This window comes from Sphaerodactylus townsendi, linkage group LG04 (assembly GCF_021028975.2).
Source record: "Sphaerodactylus townsendi isolate TG3544 linkage group LG04, MPM_Stown_v2.3, whole genome shotgun sequence".
NCBI lineage: Eukaryota > Metazoa > Chordata > Lepidosauria > Squamata > Sphaerodactylidae > Sphaerodactylus > Sphaerodactylus townsendi.
This window is the reverse complement of record NC_059428.1, coordinates 42,337,945-42,358,490: the sequence shown is the minus strand read 5'-3', so window position 1 is coordinate 42,358,490 and position 20,546 is coordinate 42,337,945. Positions and strand designations below refer to the sequence as shown.

General features: G+C 42.4%; 1 protein-coding gene across 1 annotated transcript in view; it reads right to left on the bottom strand.

Annotated features, from left to right (window-relative positions):
• Positions 1 to 4,052: 4,052 nt before the first annotated feature.
• The window catches only part of ZPLD1 (zona pellucida like domain containing 1), a 39,666-nt gene continuing 23,172 nt past the window's right edge, over positions 4,053 to 20,546 (bottom strand). Inside the window, exons 5-10 of the mRNA XM_048494548.1 lie at positions 19,315 to 19,412; positions 11,715 to 11,795; positions 9,875 to 10,046; positions 7,055 to 7,163; positions 6,292 to 6,321; positions 4,053 to 6,004 (exon numbers count right to left, since the gene is read on the bottom strand). Of these exons, the coding sequence (XP_048350505.1) occupies positions 5,826 to 6,004; positions 6,292 to 6,321; positions 7,055 to 7,163; positions 9,875 to 10,046; positions 11,715 to 11,795; positions 19,315 to 19,412 (669 nt within the window). The 3' untranslated portion in view covers positions 4,053 to 5,825. The remainder of the gene's footprint in view (positions 6,005 to 6,291; positions 6,322 to 7,054; positions 7,164 to 9,874; positions 10,047 to 11,714; positions 11,796 to 19,314; positions 19,413 to 20,546) is intronic.

Genomic DNA, 20,546 nt, shown 5'->3' with positions numbered 1-20,546 from the left:
TTACCTCCTGCTGGCAGCCATCGCTTTGCTGTCGCTCTGACACACCCCCATGGCCAGAGTGACAGCTGCAGCTACGGAGGCCAGGGGATGTGTCTCCTGGCCTCCTCAGAGCGACAGCAGAGCGATGGCTGCCAGCAGGAGGTAAGGAGGCGTTTGGGGGCGGGGAAGGGAAATGGCAGCATGGCAGCAGATGGAAGCCGGCATTTGCAGGAAAACTCGCTTCCCAAGCAAGTTTTGAAAACACCGTTTGGGCAGGAACAGAGCACTGCTGCATCGATTTGGCAGTGGCGCCTGTGCGAAGGGTCCCCGCCAAAACGGTGTTTTACCGGGCTGAAGCCGTTGCTTTCAGCCCATGGAGAAACTGCACATAGTTCTGTGAGATCTTCAGGTCCCACATGAAGGCTGACAACCCTATTGGCCAGCGAGGAGCCAGGCATTTTTAGGGTGATAATAGAGCTGCCACCTCCTATTAGCCATAGGGAAGGATTTGCTTCCCTTCTGCCATCCAGCCGCAACAACTGTCTTATAGGTTATGATGAGGGAAAAATAATCTCTGGGATGTCAGTTTAGAAGAGAAGAAGAACATCTTGGATTTAAACCCTTGTTTCCTCAACCGTAAGGAGTCTCAAAGCAGTTTACAACTCCCCACAACAGACACCTTATGAGATAGGTGGGGATGAGAGAATTTAGAGAGAATTGGGACTAACTCGCGGTCACCTAGCAGGTGCCATGTGGAGAAGTGATAGAATCAAACCCAATTCTGCAGGTTGAAGTTCACTACTCTTAACCACTACACCATACTGGCTCTTTTAGAAACCTGAACTGCATCAGAAGTGTTACCAATGAGCATTTCCATTGACATAATGTTGGTTGTCCCATAGCTAGGTCTAAATTTTAAAAAAATCAGAAAACTATATAAATTTAAACTTCATAATATTCATTTAATTTGAAAGGGTCCTCATAGCATTCAACATTTATTGAAAGCACCCTCCTTTAGTTCTTTGGAAGTATTGATCAGCTAGGCTTGTTAGCTTCCTATGGCATGTAAAACACTGTAGGAATTGTGGGCCAGATTTTCTTCTTTTGCGGATCTGTACAAGAAAGTTCATTGTAGCAGATATTCACAGAACATTAAGAGTTGTTACACAGGTAGTTTTCCACTTTATTGTGTAGCTGAAGTACCTCAAACTTTAAAAGAGGCAAAGCTTAGAAAAGTGCAAGGACGGAAGCAAATATTTGTAAATTCACTTAGAAAAGCTTTTTTCCACATTAAACTGCCTGGAGAGATCATCCAGACATTGAAAGCACAGTGTCAGTAATATCTATTTATTTAGAAAATGTATATGCTGCCTCTCCAGAGACCTGTTCAAGGCAGCTTGCATGGTAAAAAGAATACAACAATAAAATAACAAAAACAATTATGTGCAATATTGTCAATATTAAATCCAGAAGAAAAGCATGCAAAGAGCCCACTAGGGACATAAAGACAATTCCAGCAGGAGACAAAATAGTGTTCATAAAACAGACCTCAGGCTGGAAGCAGGACATAAAAATAACAGTAAAATAGATTAAAAGCATTTCACTTAAATGCCTCTGTGCAGACAGTGAGCTGGGCACCAGGTAAACCTCAAATGGCAGGACACTCCATCACCACTGAAAAAGTTCTGTCTATGGCTGCCATCTACCACACTTCTGCTTAGTGAGTACAGAGAGAAGGGCTTGGGTGTAGGATTTTAACTGATCTTGAAAGAAGAATTGGACAACATGGAGTAGGGTTCTTCAAGTATCCTGGCTGCAACTGTTGAGGACCTTAAAGCTAAGACTCAGCACTTTGCTTTGGTCTTGGGGCAAACAGAATTCTAAGACTTGAAAAAAGCCCATTGCTAGTGAATAGGTAATGCAAAAAGATGTTCTGACTCAAGTCATTCTCTCCTAATACAAGAACAAGGCATCTCAAATCACCACAAGTGTTCTTCCTAGCAAGATGCTACGAATGTCAAGAACATTTTGCAATGAAACATCAGAGAGGGCCAAGTCCAGAGCTCTTAAACCAAGTGTCATTGCTTAATACACTTTTTGTACAATAAACATACTCTGGGATGGCTCCATTTTGGAGAAATTATGACAATGTATAGAAGGATCATATTCTCAAGTACTTGCCTCACCCTTCTCTTGCATATATTTGCCTTCTACCATCTACACATGACCTGTCCCTGCAGTCTGTCAATATGCAGAAAGCAAGAGTGGCGATGAGTGCATTCATCCCACCTCCACATCCCACCTCCACACTTGAACCATGATACCTACACAGAGTAAATGCACTCAAATTGGTGCATCTCCATTACCATGGTAACCTCATATCCGCTTCCCCTTTCTATGTGTTGGCTGAACGCAGGGGAAGGGAGGCTTAAGATGCAATCAAATACATCTTTTTGTTTGACATATTGATGAGATGGCCAGATGAACCTGCAATTAATTCTTTAATCCTTATGTAATGCAGTTGTCTTTGTGAACTATCTTTCATGTCATCTGAAGATTATGAAAACATCAGACTGCATATGATGGGACTTGTTCAGTTTATAAAATGTCAACAGTAAATTGGATGTGAAAAGTATCATGATGTTATTAAGTCTGGAATGTTAAAATTCAAAGCCTTATAGCATTCATCTTCACAACATCTCTGCAACAGAATATTTATCTTCACCTTGCAGTTGTGAGATTTATGGGATTTACTCAAAGGAACTAGTATTTGATATCCTATAAAAGACCATGAAGGTCTGTTGAAGCAACAAAATTACCACAAAAGTAGTTAATTCGGTTCAACAAAGAATTCATACAAGCCTATCTTTTTTCAAATTATTTATTAAACAATCATATTTTACATGTTATCAGATCTAAACCCTGAAGTGCAAAAATATGTTTTGAGGTATTAAGACTGGGGGAAAGCATGCACAGTGTTGTTTATAAGAAATCCAATACTACAACAGGCAGGTTATTTGATGAACAGGTTTTGACAGACCATTTTAAAGATGAGAATGAAGGGATATAACAGTTTATAATTGTATTTTAAGTCATGATATTCAAATAACCCTGATAATAAACCGTGTAAGTTCACACACAAAAACAGAGACACAAAAACCCCAGGAAACTGAAAAATTACATGAAGTAATTGTTTCAAGCAGTATGTACAATGTGAAACCATGCTGGAATTCCGTTTGTTCAGTTTAACACTGGGTATAGGCCCAAAGTGCTTCTGTTTTACAGATAAAGTTAGCATTTCAACTATATTGCACTATATTCTACATCGTACATCTTCACTTACTGTCAGTAAAATATATCCTTACATATTATAGTGAGGTGCATAGATATATCTAAGCTGCCATCCTTAAATACCTAGTTAAAGAAGCAAAGTCATTCAGTTCTAACTTCCACTTATCTGACGTTTATCAGATGACCTGGTGTGAGATAAAGTATGCGGGTAAGATACTTGCCTGTTCTTCTGAAATGGGTTTCCTTCCCCCAGGGAGTGGCTAAAGAACAATATAATATTGCTGACTGGAAATGATAAGAAGAATGGTAACTTTGAATGATGGACATGAGTCAGAATCAACTTCGGACAATAAAAAGTAATAAATGGTTCCACAGTGCATCAGTGCATAGTAAATACAAAGGGTCAACCATCTTTAAAATCTTTCAGATTTGCTTGGTCACAGCTCAGAGATTCCCTTTTATGTTCTGCTGAATCAGGTCAAGACTGCTGTGGCTTTGTGTCATTCTCCTACCCAACATTTGTGCTTTACACCTGCTGCTAACTAGCACTGGTGAAGTAGGGGGACAAAGGATTGGGGGGGGGGAACTGCTGCAGCTTTATCTTCTGATCCAGCAGTGGATTGAATTGAACAGTATCCACTTGAGAACCATCAAAGGATGATACAAATATAGCCCTAGATGATCACCATTCTTGCAAACATACTAGATCCTCCCTAAATCTAGCTGTAGCAACTTTAATGAGGCAACAGGTAGGCTAATAATTGGAAGGGACTTCTCCTAGGTCCTCCTAAGGTATAACATTGCCTGGGGTGACTAACCATTTCTCTGCAATCTATAAATAAAATGTGTGGGTTTCTTTTCTTCAATAAAAGAACACTTTACTTTTTAAGGCAAAGATTTTTATATATATAAAGAGTTTTCTTCTGTGATTCTCAGACTGAGTCCTAAGCACAAGTATTTCCCATTGAGCTCAGTGGAAATTACTTCTGCCTGTGTATAATAATAGTTGGGATTAAGTTGAAAGTCTCCGTTAAGTCTCATGAACTTTTACAAAAGCCTTTCATATATTTTAACTTCTTTTCTTCCAGAGGTCATAAGTTCAGGATAACCTTTCCTTTGTTGATGCTCTTAATAGCAGAGGTTGCTGGAATCTTGATGAACATCTATTCTTCTTCATACCAGAAGGCAGAATTAGAACTAAACAGAAGAGCGTTTATTGCAGTTGAATGAGATCTACCAAGAATGGACAAATTTGTTTCTTTCCTGTTCAAAGTATTGTAAAGATGTTTAATAGAACACAAATTGAAATGGAGAATGCTCAATCAAGATTGGATTTTTGAGCAATTGTGTGTCCCAGTAGAAATGGATGGACAGAAGTGGATTAACTTGGTAACTAAAAGTTGAATTTGCACAGGACAGTACCAAATATCCTTCCATTTATATTTTAGGGTTGAAAACAGCCATTTGATGAAATAAGAATACCTCCAAAACAGTGCTGACTTTGAACATTTTTCCCTTTTTCCCTTTATGTGCTATAGTTCCCCTAGCGGTGACATTCAGCATTGCTCTTTCTCCTTCTTGAATTACTTGATTCTAGCATTCAGGGACCACATACTGAACACTATTATGCTGCACAGCTGATCAGATTTTGCTATGTGTTAAGTGACTGAAAACAAACCAAGTTGTGGATTAATCATACAAACAATTTGAACCAATCAAGGACCATGTAGTCATGGCATGTAAATACTGGATATGCTAAGGACAATTTTAGAAAAGGAATAAAGAAAATGAATAAATGGATGTTTTAGAGGCAATTGCCCCCCCCCAAAAAAAACATATTAAAATGGTTGGAGAACCTTTTTTTAGTGAGTAGTTTCAGCTTAGCATTAAATGTATACTATTAAAGATGATGGCTCAGACAAAATGTGGATGGGAGCAAGTCATGCATCTATTCTTGTCATTTCTGTGTACAGTGGGAAGTCACATACAGATGAATCCAGCCCACCACACCATTTCATCTCATTGCCAAAAAAACACAAAAATTACAACCACTTATTATTTTAAACTGTCCACAATTCACTTTCCTTGTTTAACAGCAACAACAAAAGGATAACTATATTTTCCAAATGCTAGATTTTATATATAAAGGCTTGGCATCAAATTTATAATGTGTAGAAAAAACAGAAAGAAAAACAGCGGTTTTTCTTTCCAGGTTTTAGTAATTTTGAATGTTACTTGGCACTCTTATTTATTTAACATATTTGGAGAAAGTATTTTGCCTTAAGCCTTAAAAAAATTATACCACTCAAAGCTTTTGAAGCCATTTTGGTTGTCAATAATCTCACAGGCAGAATGTCCAATAATTTGATCACACACATACTCAAATGAAAATAATAGCTATTATCTTTACTGCTCATAAGCTATACAATAACAGGTATACCCTACAAATGGGAACCGATGAAAACTGAAAAAGGCAAAATGCTGCCTTAGTGCCATTTTAAAGAAATCATATTTCATTGCAGTCTCATAGAGAAAGTCCAAAAAATTTGTTCATTTTAATTGAAAACTGGATTTTGAACACCATTCAGAATTGGGCTACTGCCCGACAACTTCCTGTGAAGGAGAGTGAGAGAAAACACCAAAAACATGATGCTTATAATTCCTAGAATCACTACTCCTGATATCAGTGCACTGGTGACTGAATTCATTTGAAAAGCAAATCCATTTGGGCCAGCTGCAAAGGAATAAGAATTAAAGAAAAAGATGTTATCAGTGGCGTACCTATAAAAAATGGAGCCCAGAGCAGACTCCAAATTTTCCACCACCCCCTATGATCCCCCTATGCCCCAACCCTCCCACGCCCCACCCACCCTGTGTGCCCTGCGCCCAGTAGTGGGATTCAAATAATTTAGCAACCAGTTCCTGCAGTGGGATTCAAATAATTTAACTAGTTGTTTACAAGCACCATTTTAACAAATCCTCCTTTTAAAAAAACACTTCTCAGTTATCAGTACAACTTACCAAGCTGTGAATTATTAGTTGGAGTCTCATCTGCATAAAATATGAAAAGAAATATTTCATGATTTCAAGATGCTATTTCTGTTACCTCTTTCTATTCAAATAAAACATGAGATATTTTGAACCACCCCGTGTGTTACTAGAATGCTAGCTGGTCACTATCAATGTATCTGTTAGATTCAGGACATCAAAATATTTCATTTTTAGGACAACTAATAATCATGGTGTTGTTGTGAAGAATGGGTTCATATAACCATTATTCCTTTTTTAAATGTTTTCTGGCTTTTTTAAATAATGCAGAAACAGAGTATGTAATATCCTTTTCCCAGACTTTCTTGTCTTCCCTTTTCTCTCAATCTACATCTTATCTTATCTCCTCTTCTTTGGTTTGGAGTAGGGATCAGTTTGCAAGTGCTTGCCTACGCAGCAGAGAATAAATTCTCTATCCCTTCTTAACAGTGATTGACAGGCACTTGAGCTCTTTTCAAACACTAATTTAACATGTAGAAGAGAGATCACACAAGCTGTCCCCATGTTTGATTTTGATCTGAAGATCAGAACAGAGTCTGTGGACATATAGGGCTGTCTTTGCCACTGGAAACCCTGGTGTTTTTTTTTTTCAAATTTAGCAGTTGCATAGAGGAAACCTACATGGTTGATCACCTGGTATACCATGCAGTCTTGTACTGGGAACTTTCCCTAAACAAAAAGCTTTTAATTAGGTTTTGAAATCATGTCATGTATGAAAAAGTCTGATTATTCTTACCAGTCCTTGTAATGATGGGGCCAGCAGAGATTATAGCACTTCCAGAAGTACTCTGAGGATTCCAAGTGGTTCTCTGAACAGCATCTCTCCTTTTTCTATTACTGCAAATCTGGAGGGTCAATCAAAACAATCATGACCTCAGAGTAGAGAGAGTTATTTTCTTCCAGTACTGTGTTTAAAGACCTTAATTAACTAATTTTATGCAAGAATTTACTTGCTGTAAAACTACTGAATTACTAAATATGATATCATTCATCCTTATTTCTTTGACTGGCCAACTGAGTAAGGGAAGTTGTCAGTGGCGTAGTGCCACCGGGACAGGGGGGGTGATGCCCCAGGCGAAGCCATGGCGGAGGCATGGCCAGGGCATTGAGGGGGCATGGAGGGGTGTGGAGGGGCAGGGGATGCTGTGGCAGGGGCACAGGGTGCGCATGCGCCCCAGGCGCAGTTTCCCCTCGCTTCGCCTCTGGAAGTGGTAGGTACTTGCTTGAGAGCAGCAGTTATGCCAAGGAGGCAGTGATTACACATCTTCTGAAAAAGGCTTTTCTGAGCCATGCTATATTGGAGAACCTCTGGCCAGCCTCCAATTTTCCATTCTTGGGCATGATACCAGAGGGGGTGGTTGCCTCTCAATTCAAAGGATGTTAGACGATACTAAGTTTCTGGACCCATTTCAATCTGGCTTCAGGCTGGAATTTGGCACAGTCACTGCTTTGGTCACCTTTGAGACCTAAAGAGGAGGACTGTGACCATAGTAGCAGTTCTACTAAATCTCTCAGGCACCTTTGACACTATCAAGCCATCTCTCAGCGGTGGGATAAAAGGCACTGTGTTACAGTGGTTTGAGTTCATCCTTTGGCGTGGGGGTGTGTGTCTCAGAATATACTATTGGGGATTTTTATACCATCCCATAGCGATTAGTCGGTGATTTTCCTGAAAGTTTGATCTTAGCTTCCTTGCTATTTAATATTTATATGAAGTCACTGTGAGAGATCATCAGGAGGGATGGGCTGCAGTGTCACCAATATTTATTTGTTTGTTTGTTTGTTTATGTATTTGTTTATTTAATATTCTGCTCTGGGTGGTGTATACGTCAGTAAAACACACTCAGTTAAAATTCCAGTTAAAACCATAAATTAAACAAACAAGCTCCAACCTTAACTCCATAGAATCAGGTGACAGACATCAACAACAGCAACTCACCAACACAGGAGAAGTGCACTCCAAAGATGGAATATAAGATGCAGGGGATATCTAATTCTATCTTTCTTTTCATATTGATGTTCTGAACTAATTGATAACTAACAATATCAATCAATTGATATTGATGTTCTGAACTAATGCTTCGAGTCAGTAATTGACTGGATGAGAGTGAACAAGCTGAAACGTAATATTAACAAGGCAGAAAGGTTTTCTGGGTTAATAGAAAGGTGGCCCAGAGACTTGGTATCTCTCCTGTCTTAGATGGAGTTATATTCACCTTGACAATCCAAGTTCACAGCTTAGAAATGATGCTTGACACAGCAATCAACTGAGAAAATGATGTGGCTGTAGTGCTTCAGAGTGTTTTTCACAGCTTTGTCTAGTGTGTCAGCTGCATCCATTCCTCGGTCAGTCAGTGATCCATGCTTTAGTTATATCTACACTAGACTATTGGAGTACTGGAGATGTCTAGAACAGTGTTGGTAGAAAACTCATGCTGAATCTGATAGATCAGTGGTGGTGAACCTATGGCACTCCAGATGTTAATGGACTACAATTCCCATCAGCCCCTGCCAGCATGGCCAATTGGCCATGCTGGCAGGGGCTGATGGTAATTGTAGTTCATGAACATCTGGAGTGCCATAGGTTCGCCACCACGGCGATAGATCATGGAGTGGAGCTCCCTATGAAGTAGTGATGACAGTGAGAAAGAAATGTTACCTCTTTGTTACTATTGCATCAGCTAGTTCATGACCCTCCAAATCGTTTAAAGTAGCACAGCATTTGCTGACTCTAAAATTGAGACTTCATTGTATCAGGATCAGACAATCAGTTGTGATATTTTTGCAAAAAAAATTGATGAAAAAGAATACACTCTGATTTAGATGCTGTTTGTAACATAAATCCACTGAGAGAACCATCTTACACATCACTTATTTATGGAACGATAAAGGAGCAAAATCTGCTCATCCCTATTTTATATATACTATCCAGAATCATATATTTAAAACAAAAAAACCCTTTTTAAGGCCCAAGTAATCTGAGGCAAGTTCAACATATAAAAACAAATATCTATTGAACACAAGGATAGAATTATGAGATATTTCAATAGATGCAGCTTAATGTATTGTCGAAGGCTTTCACGGCCAGAATCACGGGGGTGCTGTGTGGTTTCCGGGCTGTATGGCTGTGTTCTAGCAGCATTCTTTCCTGATGTTTCGCCTGCATCTATGACTGGCATCTTCAGAGGCGAAATGTCAGGAGAGAATGCTACTAGAACACGGCCATACAGCCTGGAAACCACACAGCACCCCAGATGCAGCGTAGTTTACTATAAACCTGGTGAGAAAGTAAAGCTATTACCTACAGTGATTCCCTTAATTATAACTGTAGTTATCACATGATAACTATAAGCATGAATCACCAATGGTCTCCTTGACAATAAGAAAAGCACATGAGCTTTTCACAACATCTTGAGGCCATAGCATGAATTGCATTGTACTTTAGGGGTGATTCAATTTCAATTTCATATTTTTATAGAATACAATTTTTTTTTAAAGGCAGAACCCTCCACATTTAGCTCTGACCATAGCATTGCCAAAACACTCTCAAACCTACAGGTGCAAGAAAAGGGCAGTCATCTGCTCTGCACAGCTTTGTCACACAATGAAGAAAAACTGTGGACATTTTCTGATTCTTGTGCTTCACAAAGCGGAACACCTCAAAGGAAAATCGTCCCATCTGACTCTTGCCATTTTCAATTATAGTTGTTTGAGGGTCCTTGTCACAGCTGAAGGAAAAGATTGAAAGTGATGTAACTGCATGTATCACTTTTTCTGGTTCCAGAAGAGTACAGAAAGTGAACATAACATTCAGATTTTTCCTTGTCTCAAAGGAAACCAGTAAACACCAAATAAGAAATGCATATGCATTGTTCAGAACTGCCAAGCTTGAGCTGCCAGTCTCAGCGAGCAAAACCTGTCCAATGTCCTATAAACGTTGGTCATCTCCTTTTAGCTCTATATCTCGCTAACTACACTTCATCTTCCACTGTTACCCATAAATAATATCTTCTTGTCACTGTCTGGTACTTTCCTGAAGAACAGGTTAAGACTTTTTCATGGTTTTTGATTCCTGTTACTATTATCTGGTCCTTCTGTCATCTTGTTCTGCTGCCTAAACTAGTCTGCTACTTTTGGGAATTGTTCTCTTGTGTCTGTCATGAATTAGTATAGTTGTCATTTCATGTCTATTAGTGGATGCCAGGCACCATTTGTTTCCTAAGTTTTCTGCAGCAAAGAAAGCAAGCATTTCTTAGTCTCAAAAATAAAAAAGCTAAACATGTTTAGCCAGAATCCTAGAAATGTCATTAGGACTTGTTTTCTGGTAGACAAGTTCCACACAAAGTATTTATTTAGGCTCATTCATGAATTAAACTTTGCAAAAATGTTAAGGTATCAGTAACCTAATATGATGTTTCTCTATTTCCTAAAAGTCCTAAAGCCAATATACTTTTCATTTAATGCCAAGGGGTTATATATATTTGCTATAAAGTCACATCTGACCCCTTGTGGATTTTCAAGGCAAGACACATTCAATGGTGGTTTTCCATTCTCTGCCTCCATGTCATGCCCCTGGTATTCCTTAGAGATCTCCCGTCCTTTAAATACCTGCCAGCACTAGCCTCCAGATCTTAGGAATTTTCCAATCAGTATTAGTTGCTGTCACTGTGGGACATCCATACCATAGATCTCAAATTAATTACTGGAAAGGATAGCAAAGATCATGTAAGTGAATCCAAGGGTTCTTTAAGAGTCATTCAGGTAGCATCAAAATTGCAATTTACAGAGGCACCTAGCCAATATAAATCAAGGCGAGCAAAGGTAACTGGAGAATGGGGAGTGGGTTAGTTGTGAATTTCTTGCACTGTGCTGAAGATTGGACTAGATGAGCCTGGGGGTCTCTTCCAGCTAAGTTTCTGTGATTACAAATGTCCATTTTTATTACATTTTTATTACATTTTTATTAGATATTTGTTTCTGATGTGTGGTCAAGTTTGTCTTTTTACTTGACAGGGTGATACAGATACCCAAGTCAGCAGTGTTTGAGAATTCAGTCTGAGGGGGTGGGTTGACAACTGCATGGATTCTCATTTCAGATGAAATGCACTAAAGGCTGTATCCTTAATATATATTTATTGTAAGGGTCATGTAGCATAGATTCTACTAATAGTTACATTATTTACATGGATATTCTACAACAATATCAGAGTGCTTGGTGCTTTTGTTATGGGGTCGTTTGCTAGGTTCCGTAACTCTTTTCGCAGATGTAAACAAACATTAAATGTAACTAATGCATTGTATAAAATTACAAGCTTTTAAGCTTATTTTGAAAATAATCCATAAATTTTATGTCAATCCAACACAATAGTGTAGCAGGAAATTTTGAAAATGCCTACCTAAAGAAGAGATCATAACGCAGATCATCATTTGGATTTCCAGATGGTGTAGTATAGCAGTAGTCCATCAAAACATTCCATCTGTGCAATGAAAGATAATTAACAGTTAATAACCATTATTATTGAACATATTCAGTATATTCAAATGAATGAATTGAAAGTGTTGGTTGATAACTTTAACGTGTGGCATTATCTTCTATTATGATTCAATAGATGAACAAAATTCCTGTCTTTTACTGAAGCAATTTGGCTTTTCATTCCTATATTACATACAATACTGAACAATGGTTACAACTAGAGTTATTATCCTAAAGTCTGTCAAATGGCATAGATGATATAGTCACGAAGTACAAAACTGCTGTATTTACCACTGATTTGCTATCATTTCAGTAACTTTTTCAGACTTCATGAGATCAATAGTCGGAACTCACATTTTTCTTTCCTTTAAATGGAGGCATCTACATCTTGTGTCAATAAATCACTAATGAACAACCAGTGAAGGTAATCTATTTTTTTAAGCTCAGTGAACCTGTAATTTTGCTGTTGAATGGGATGCCTCAACAAGTCCTGTCCACTGGCCTAGACCCTGAGAGTTCCGCCCCCCCCCCCCCGTAATGGCATTACTCAGTTTCAGACCAGCTGCCAACTCATTTCCTACACCATTTCTTTCACATCCTTGACTTTCCCATGAACACCTTCCTTTCCGTCCCCACTTCCCTGGCTGAGGAGTTCGGTAGGAAGGTGGGAAACTTAAGAACCTAAGATGCACCCTGCTGGACAACCCTTTTTATGAAAGCTGATGGGGACAACTAAACTATGCCTTGTACGTATAGAGGGCTACATCAACACAAATTATATTCGCTTTCAGTGCTTAAAATGATCCAGGGAGCATTCATTGAAAATGCTGGGGGGAAGAATTAGGACTAATAAAAGGAAACACTTCTTCACGCAACGTGTGATTGGTGTTTGGAATATGCTGCCACAGGAGGTGGTTGATGGCCACTAACCTGGATAGCTTTAAAAGGGGCTTGGACAGATTTATGGAGGAGAAGTCGATTTATGGCTACCAATCTTGATCCTCTTTGATCTGAGATTGCAAATGCCTTAACAGACCAGGTGCTCGGGAGCAACGGCTGCAGAAGGCCATTGCTTTCACATCCTGCATGTGAGCTCCCAAAAGCACCTGGTGGGCCACTGCGAGTAGCAGAGAGCTGGACTAGATGGACTCTGGTCTGATCCAGCTGGCTTGTTCTTATGTTCTTATGATCAACGTTCTTTCCAAGGCAGTAACAGTGATACAGCCCCAGGGCTTAGTGTAATTTTGTTCTGTTGGATTCCCCTATGTTCTTTTTAATGAGCAAGTAACTTCAGTAGAGGAATCCATTCTTAATGTACTATTAGAGTTGCAAATGTGATCAATCTGTGGCTTATTCACTGCTTTCCCTTAAAAACTCAAGCTTGGCAGATAGCCTGGCTGGAAGACTGAGCAAAGAAGCTTTAACCCCAGCAAAGTACACTTACTGGCTCAGCATATGTTTCTGGTAAGCAGTGTTGCTAACATTTCTCACTAACTTTAGATCCAAAATGGCTGAACAATTTTTTTCTGCAAAGTTTTCAATTTGCAGAAAAGGTCTAGCTAAAAATGGGAAAATATAGTGCACATGTAAAGAAAGGAAAACAGTATTCATGCCAAAGAGCTCTACCCCATCACTGCCTTCATGAATGGGCAGTAGTAAGGCTTTATCACCACAGGACTTCAAACTAGTGTAGCCACATCCTGAAATAACAGATACAATCTTGGAGTGGGAAGAGGGTCAAGATTCATCCACGCCTTCCCCCACAACCCATGAGCACCTCAACGTGCAATCCTAATAATATTTTTCCGGGAGTAAACCATATTGAATAGACTGGAGTAGGACTCTGAGTGGGATTAGGCTTAGAATTGCTCTCTTAAAGTATAATCTAGAAGTCAGTTGACTTAAAAAGGTATAACTTTGCAAACTGGAAAGGTTTTGTAGCTCCTTTCTGTTATAGAAGAAGGGAGGCAGGAGTTATTATATGAGTCCAGTATGAAACCTTCCCTTCCTTTTTCTCTTTTCTCAATGGCTGTACCTGAAAGGATACCTGAAGGCAAAAATCCACAGCCATAAGCACACTGTAAAATATACTGTGCTATGCTACACAGGATAATATGGATCACTGAGGTGTATAGCATGTTCTAGGAAACACTATTTATTTATTTATTTATTTATATTTTAGATTTATAGGCCTCTTCTACAAGGAATCGGAGGCGTAAGCTCAACAATATGTAACAGTTATTATGACAGCGGCTCAACAACTTATAACGTAACCGACATTAAAACCGGCAGCAATTACGCTAATTAAAGACAATCCAGAAGCCGTTCATACCCGTGAGTAAAGAACAGGGTTTAAGCGGAAAGCCCGTTCCTGGAGAGCAAAAACAAGGGAAAAGAGGAAAGTAAGGAAAGGGAGGGAACAGTGGGCCCAGATGGAGTCAAGCAGCAGGCCCAACCGAGATGACAAAAGATGCCGGAAGTCCGGCAGGAGTTTCGCAGTGGGGGGGCAGTAGAACAGCGGCCATACTCTCCAGAGCCCGATTGGTCTTAATTCTGTCTTACAGACACCTGGCGAACTCACCAAGTATCCTGCGCAGGGCCCGGACTGATGGTGGTAAGGTATTCCCGCAGGCTGGGGCCAGAGCGTGAAAGGTCTCTGGGTCCGAACCGAACGCCGGCGCATAGATGCGGCGGGGCTAAGGGTCACCAGCAATTCTGCCACCCGCGAAAGCATTGGCTGTCGTATAATCGAGACATAAGGGGCGATGTGCGAGTCCCAGAATGCTGAGGAGGGCCCCATGCGTAAGGCCTTTAAGGGTTATGCAAGCACCTGCGAAGGCGATCCGAACTCCGCCAGGAGCCGAAGTGCAGACGGGCGAAGTATCAGGGGCAGGATATGGTCTGAGTAATCACCACCTGTCAGTAGCCACCGTGGCCGCTTCCATTTCTGGATAGCTTCAACTTCGGATCAATGCGCAGAAGGGAAGGCCAGCGTAAAAGCCGAAGTTACAGTAATCTAACGGCGAGGTGACATGCGCATGGATCGTGGATCACGAAGTGCTGCCAGGTCAGTCTGGGAGAGATAGGGAGCCAACCGCATTGCCTGGCGAAGATGAGAAAAAAGCGCCCAACCTGGGTAACATGGGCCACCTGGCTCTCCATTGACAAGGCAGAGTCCAGAAGTGCGACCCCAGGCCTCTGACCGAAGATGCGGGGAGCCATAGCGACCCCTCCAATATAGGCGACTGGAATTCGCGGAGGGTCTCCCGGCCGTTGCCGGTGAGGACACTCAGAATGCTTTGTTGGATTAAGTTTTTTAACTTCTCTGCTTCAACCAGCCAGGCGACCGACTCGAGACAATGCAGCGAGCTGCGGGGGTGAGGCCGCCTCTCCATCAACAGAGATAAGGCTGGGTGTCATCCGCGATGGCCGAAGGGTGACAGACTCGGCCCAGAAACTCCGGCACTTCCCGAGGCAAGGGTATGTAGCGATGTTAAATAAAGCCGAAGGAAAGCAAGGCCCCTGAGAGAACCCTCACAACTAGGGTGGAGATCTCTGGGAGACACCTCAACCCCGCACTGCATACCTGCTGACCCGACCCTGGAGAAGCTTGAGAATATCCATTGTGGAACCAATGCCCCCCCCCCCCGCGACTCAGAGGCTGCCAGGCGGTGGATCAAAGGCGTGATCGACTGACATCAAGCGCCTGCTGTGAGATCAAGTAACACAAGCGGCGCCCGATCATGCCCAATTGGCCTAGCTGCATGCCGGAGCATGTCTGTGATGGCAATGAGAATGGAGTCTCCGTCCCATGCCCTTCACGGAAGCCGACTTTGAAGGACTGGAAGGTCGAGCAGGCGTCCTCAGGAGAGCCCTGAAGCTTCTCCAACACCACTCTTTCAATTACCTTCCCCAAGAGCGACGTAAGTTCGCAAACTTGGTGATGACATTGGCCAGATCACTCCAGGATCTAAAGTTGGTCTTTAATGAGTGGAAGGACCACTGCCTCCTTCAACCTACTACGGAAACACTCCTTGCTCAAAGGGGCAGTTGACTATATTCAACAGGTAGGGTCATAACTCACTCCGGCAAGCTTTGTTATCAATATGTAGGAATACGGATCCAGAGGACAGGTAATTGCAGGTCCTAACAGCAGCTGGACCCTGTCGACATGGGACTCGCGAGAGTAGGAAAACCGGTCCAGACGGAATCCCAAAAAAAGGCGCGCGACCTCGAAGTTCCTTTTACTGTATCAGTTGTGGCCGGAAGGTCCCGGGCGAGAGTCACGCCGACTTTATCTACAAAAGCTCTGAAATACCTCACAGCCAATAGTCAGTGTGAGAATTTGCAGACACTCTCCACCAAGCGAGGTTGAGGGATCGAAGACAATCGAGAAATAATTGTGCCGGGCCGAGTCAGCTAACGAATCTGCGAGGAGGGCGAAATGGACATTCTTAAATATCCGTCCCTAGACGCAACTCCATAAACTTTCATAGCGTCCCTATGTTGATTCAGCGCCACTTCGTGTAGGGCTTACTTCCTTTACTATTTCTGGCGTAGCCGTCTGAGTTCCCGTTTCATTTGAGCAGCTCCTCGGTATACCAAAGGAGCCCGTGCATTGAGCGAGCTTAGGAGGGCCTGAGCTGAGCCCTCGATGGCATCAGACAGTCTGGATTTCCAGTCTATCACCTGCTCATCGAGGGTGCCAGGAAGACTCAAATTACATAAAGCATTCAGGAACTTCTTGCCGTTCCATAAGTCTTCATGAGCGATAAATAAAGTCATTAAGCCTATGAACGGGAGTTGGCGGCGGCGAGTCCACCGGGCAGCCTTCAGGGCAAAATGGTGCGGACCATGGCACTCCTGTTAACAGAAGGATACGGCCATGTTGACTTCAGCCCCAAACTCCAGATCAAAAGTGTGACCGAAAACCTTCATGGGTAGGCGCCGTTTAGAAGGGAGAATCCCAGCTGGCGATAGCCATGGATGACGCCGGGTCCACTGCTGCTTCGAATTTGAAAGTGGCGGGCCCATAAGACGTTGAAGTCCCCCCAAGACAATAAGTCGAGGGAATCGTAGCGCCCACTGAAGCCACCGCTCCAGCGGCAGTGGCAGGCCAGTCTCCCAGGTGCGCCTAGGGCGCACCGGGTACACACCGGAAGGGTGACCAACCTCCCCAGACCTTCACTCCAATCCAGCACACTCCGAACCCGAATTTGAGGGGCAGGGACTGCCCTGAAGGCCGATGGAGATCGGATGAACAGCCACACCTCCCCGGCCCTGTGTTCGAGGCTGGTGGACCTGTGACCAGAGCGCGGTAAAAGGCAAAGGCGGGCGATCTCACCCTCGCTGGGAGGTCTACCGGTGAGTGCGGAGGCCAGATTTTGTGCTTTCGCCTCTAGAGAAAATCTCGGAAAGTTGCGGTCTTATTTATTAATGGACCTGGCGTCAATCGCCTGTCAGGCTTCGAAGCAGAATACCTGAGCCTCTCTGCCATCTCTGCGGGGATAGGCGGAGGCCGAAGGGGACGAGCATAAATGCATCTCCCCACTTTCTCTCCTCTGGCCCCTCCTACCATATCTACCCGTCCCTGTGCTGGGATCTCCCTGCCCCACACTGCCCCTCGCTGCCATCTCCTCCCATATAAAAGTCTAATAAACTAACAATACCCTTATAGTACTACCTACTCCAACCTAACTTATGCATACACATATACTATTTCTGTTTAATTACCAGAGGGTGTCTAGACAAACTGGAGCCCAAGGACAAAACCTGAGTTTGGCACCCCCCCCCCTAAAGGGAGCCAGCCTCCCCCACCACGACCAGACAATGATTTTTGCACCAGCTCACAAAACACCTGCCACCCCCAGCAAATCATACATGGCTCTCTCCCCACCAACTCTCTTTCCTCATTGTGTCCTCACACCAACCCTATGACATAGGTTGTTAGCCTGAGAAACAGCTCCAAGCAGGGACGTAAGTATAGATTTTTATGGGGGGGGTTCAGGGGTGGGGCCACCCCCCACCCCCCCTAGGGCATGGCCACGCCTCCCCAAGCCCCGTCCCTGGCCTAGCGCTTATAAAAGCAGCTCTCCGAGGCCGGGGATGGCAGACTCCCCTGCCCTACCCTACCCTGCCCTTCCCCTCTGGGCAGAGGCATAGAGGGAAAATGGAACCTGGTGCAAAATCTGAGTTTTGCGCCCCCCCCCCAGCCGCTGCTGTGATGCTGGGATCCACCCCCAAATGGCATCACTTTCAATGGTGTTTAAACTAGAGAGCCCAAATTCTCCTTTTAAATCCACCTTAAAGGGAGAATCTGGGGTCCCTAGATAACATTGAAAGTGATGCTGTTTTGGGGTGGATTATCCCCCACCCTGAAACAGCATCACTTTCAATGTGGCGTAGTGGTTAAGAGCAGGTGCATTCTAATCTGGAGGAACCGGGTTTGATTCTCTGCTCTGCCACTTGAGCTGTGGAGGCTTATCTGGGGAATTCAGATTAGCCTGTGAACTCCCACACATGGGTGACCTTGGGCTAGTCACAGCTTTTCAGAGCTCTCAGCCCCACCCACCTCACAGGGTGTTTGTTGTGAGGGAGCAAGGGCAAGGAGATTGTAAGCCCCTTTGAGTCTCCTACAGGAGAGAAAGGGGGGATATAAATCCAAACTCTTCTTCTTCTTCTAAACTGAGGACCTCAGATTCTCCCTTTAAATCCATGCTGAAGGGGTTGGATTTAAAAGGAGAATCTGGGGAAATTTGGGGGGTGCCTGCTGTCAGGGGTGCAACTGTTAAGCTAGAAGCACCAAACTTTCAGGGTATCTTTAAGAATCTCTCCTAATGATACCACCCAGGTTTGGTGAAGTTTGGTTCATGGGGTCCAAAGTTATGGACCCTCAAAGGTGTAACCCCCATCTCCTATTAGCTCCCATTGGAAACAATGGGGGATGAGGCACCCCTTTTGGTAGTCCATAGATTTGGACCCCCTGAACCAAACGTCACAAAACCTGGGTGGTATTAATAAGAGACTCTCCTAATAATACATCCCAGGTTTGGTGAAGTTTGGTTCACAGTGTCCAAAGTTATGGACCCTCAAAGGTGTAGCCCCCATCTTCTATTAGCTCCCATTGGAAACAATGGAGGATGGGGCACCCCCTTTGGGAGTCCATAACTTTGGACCCCATGAACCAAACCTCACCAAACCCAGCTAGTATCATCAGGAGCGTCCCCCAAACAATCCCTGAAAGTTTGGTGCTGCTAGCCCAAACAATGCGCCCCCTGCAGGCCAAAAAACGAAAAAGCACTAAAATGTTTTAAAAACCCACAAACGGAGGGGCGGAGCTTCGGACAACATAGATTGACAACATAATTAGAATCATGTTTAGTAGATTATGTGTGAAAAATAGTTGTTCAAGACTGCCCAAAGAATGAGCTGGGCTTTCAATACAGACCCAAACTTCATATACTTGAGAATGCTTAGGACCTGATAGATACAGTAAAGCAAACAAACCAGATAATTTATAGTACCTGCCATCAAGGTTGGTTGCTCTCACACCAGCGAAAATTTTTGTCTTCAGTGGTAACCCAGTACTAGGGATAATTAGCTGCTGGCTGTAGGTTGAGTCCTAGAAAGACAAACATTCCTCCAATATTATTTATTTTGTTATTTATTTAAGGAATTTACTCTCCAGAGTCTTTCTTGAGGCAGCTTATGAGTAAAAGCAATATTGAAAAGTCATAAAAACATCATATATCGCCAATATAAAATCAAACCAAGCCATCCATATACCAGCAATGAAACTTTATGTAATGTAAAAGCACTTGCAGTTGCTTGATGAGATTGCCAGATTCATACTACAAATTTGTTGAGTAGTAGACAATTGCTAATAGAAAGTTACACATAGGCCGTGTATGCACATGCGGTCTCCTTCGCTTTGAACCAATATTCCCTTCAGTCTTGATTCTTGGTTACACACACATTCCTCTATCTTTGGCTTTTGCCCCACATTTAGATCAAAGAATTTCAGCAGTTTTTGAAAGCTCTTACATTTTCTGTCCTTTTGCAGGGAAAGTGAAAGAAATCACCATGAGTTTAGCTTTCCTTGTTTTTTTTTCTAATTTTGCTCCTTCCTGCCTTTGCCAACTCACAGCACAGCAGTTCCTCCCATTCTTTGGACTACCATTTCAAAATGATCAGAAATGCTTCCTCTGCATGCCCCCCTTCCCAATAAAGGTCTATCACTGGAGTTGTGAACCCAGTGAAATTGACAAGGCTGGTCTAGTGAAGCAATACTAAAGAAAGCAAAAAAAAAAGCAATAGGCAGCCTCCCCAAATGGAAGTTGCAAGAAAGCAACAGTAAAGTGGGAGGGTGGGCAAAATGGCAGATTGGTTCAGATAGGGACACTTAGCAGGAGAATAACATATGTAAACAAAAAAATGAGAAAACGAAGAAGAAGAAGAAGAAGAAGAAGAAGAAGAAGAAGAAGAAGAAGAAGAAGAAGAAGAAGAAGAAGAAGAAGAGTTACATTTATTTATTTATTTATTTATTTATTTATTTATTTATTTATTTATTTATTTTATTGAATTTCTATACCACCCTTCCCCGAAGGGCTCAGGGCGGTGTCCATCAATATATAAAACAGTTAAAATCCATTCTGCATTTATCTCAGCTAAAACCATATATAAATTATTAAAATTCTGATGGCAATTAAAATTGTTTCCCCTTCCCCATTTCTTGTACCCACGGAGGCCAGATATT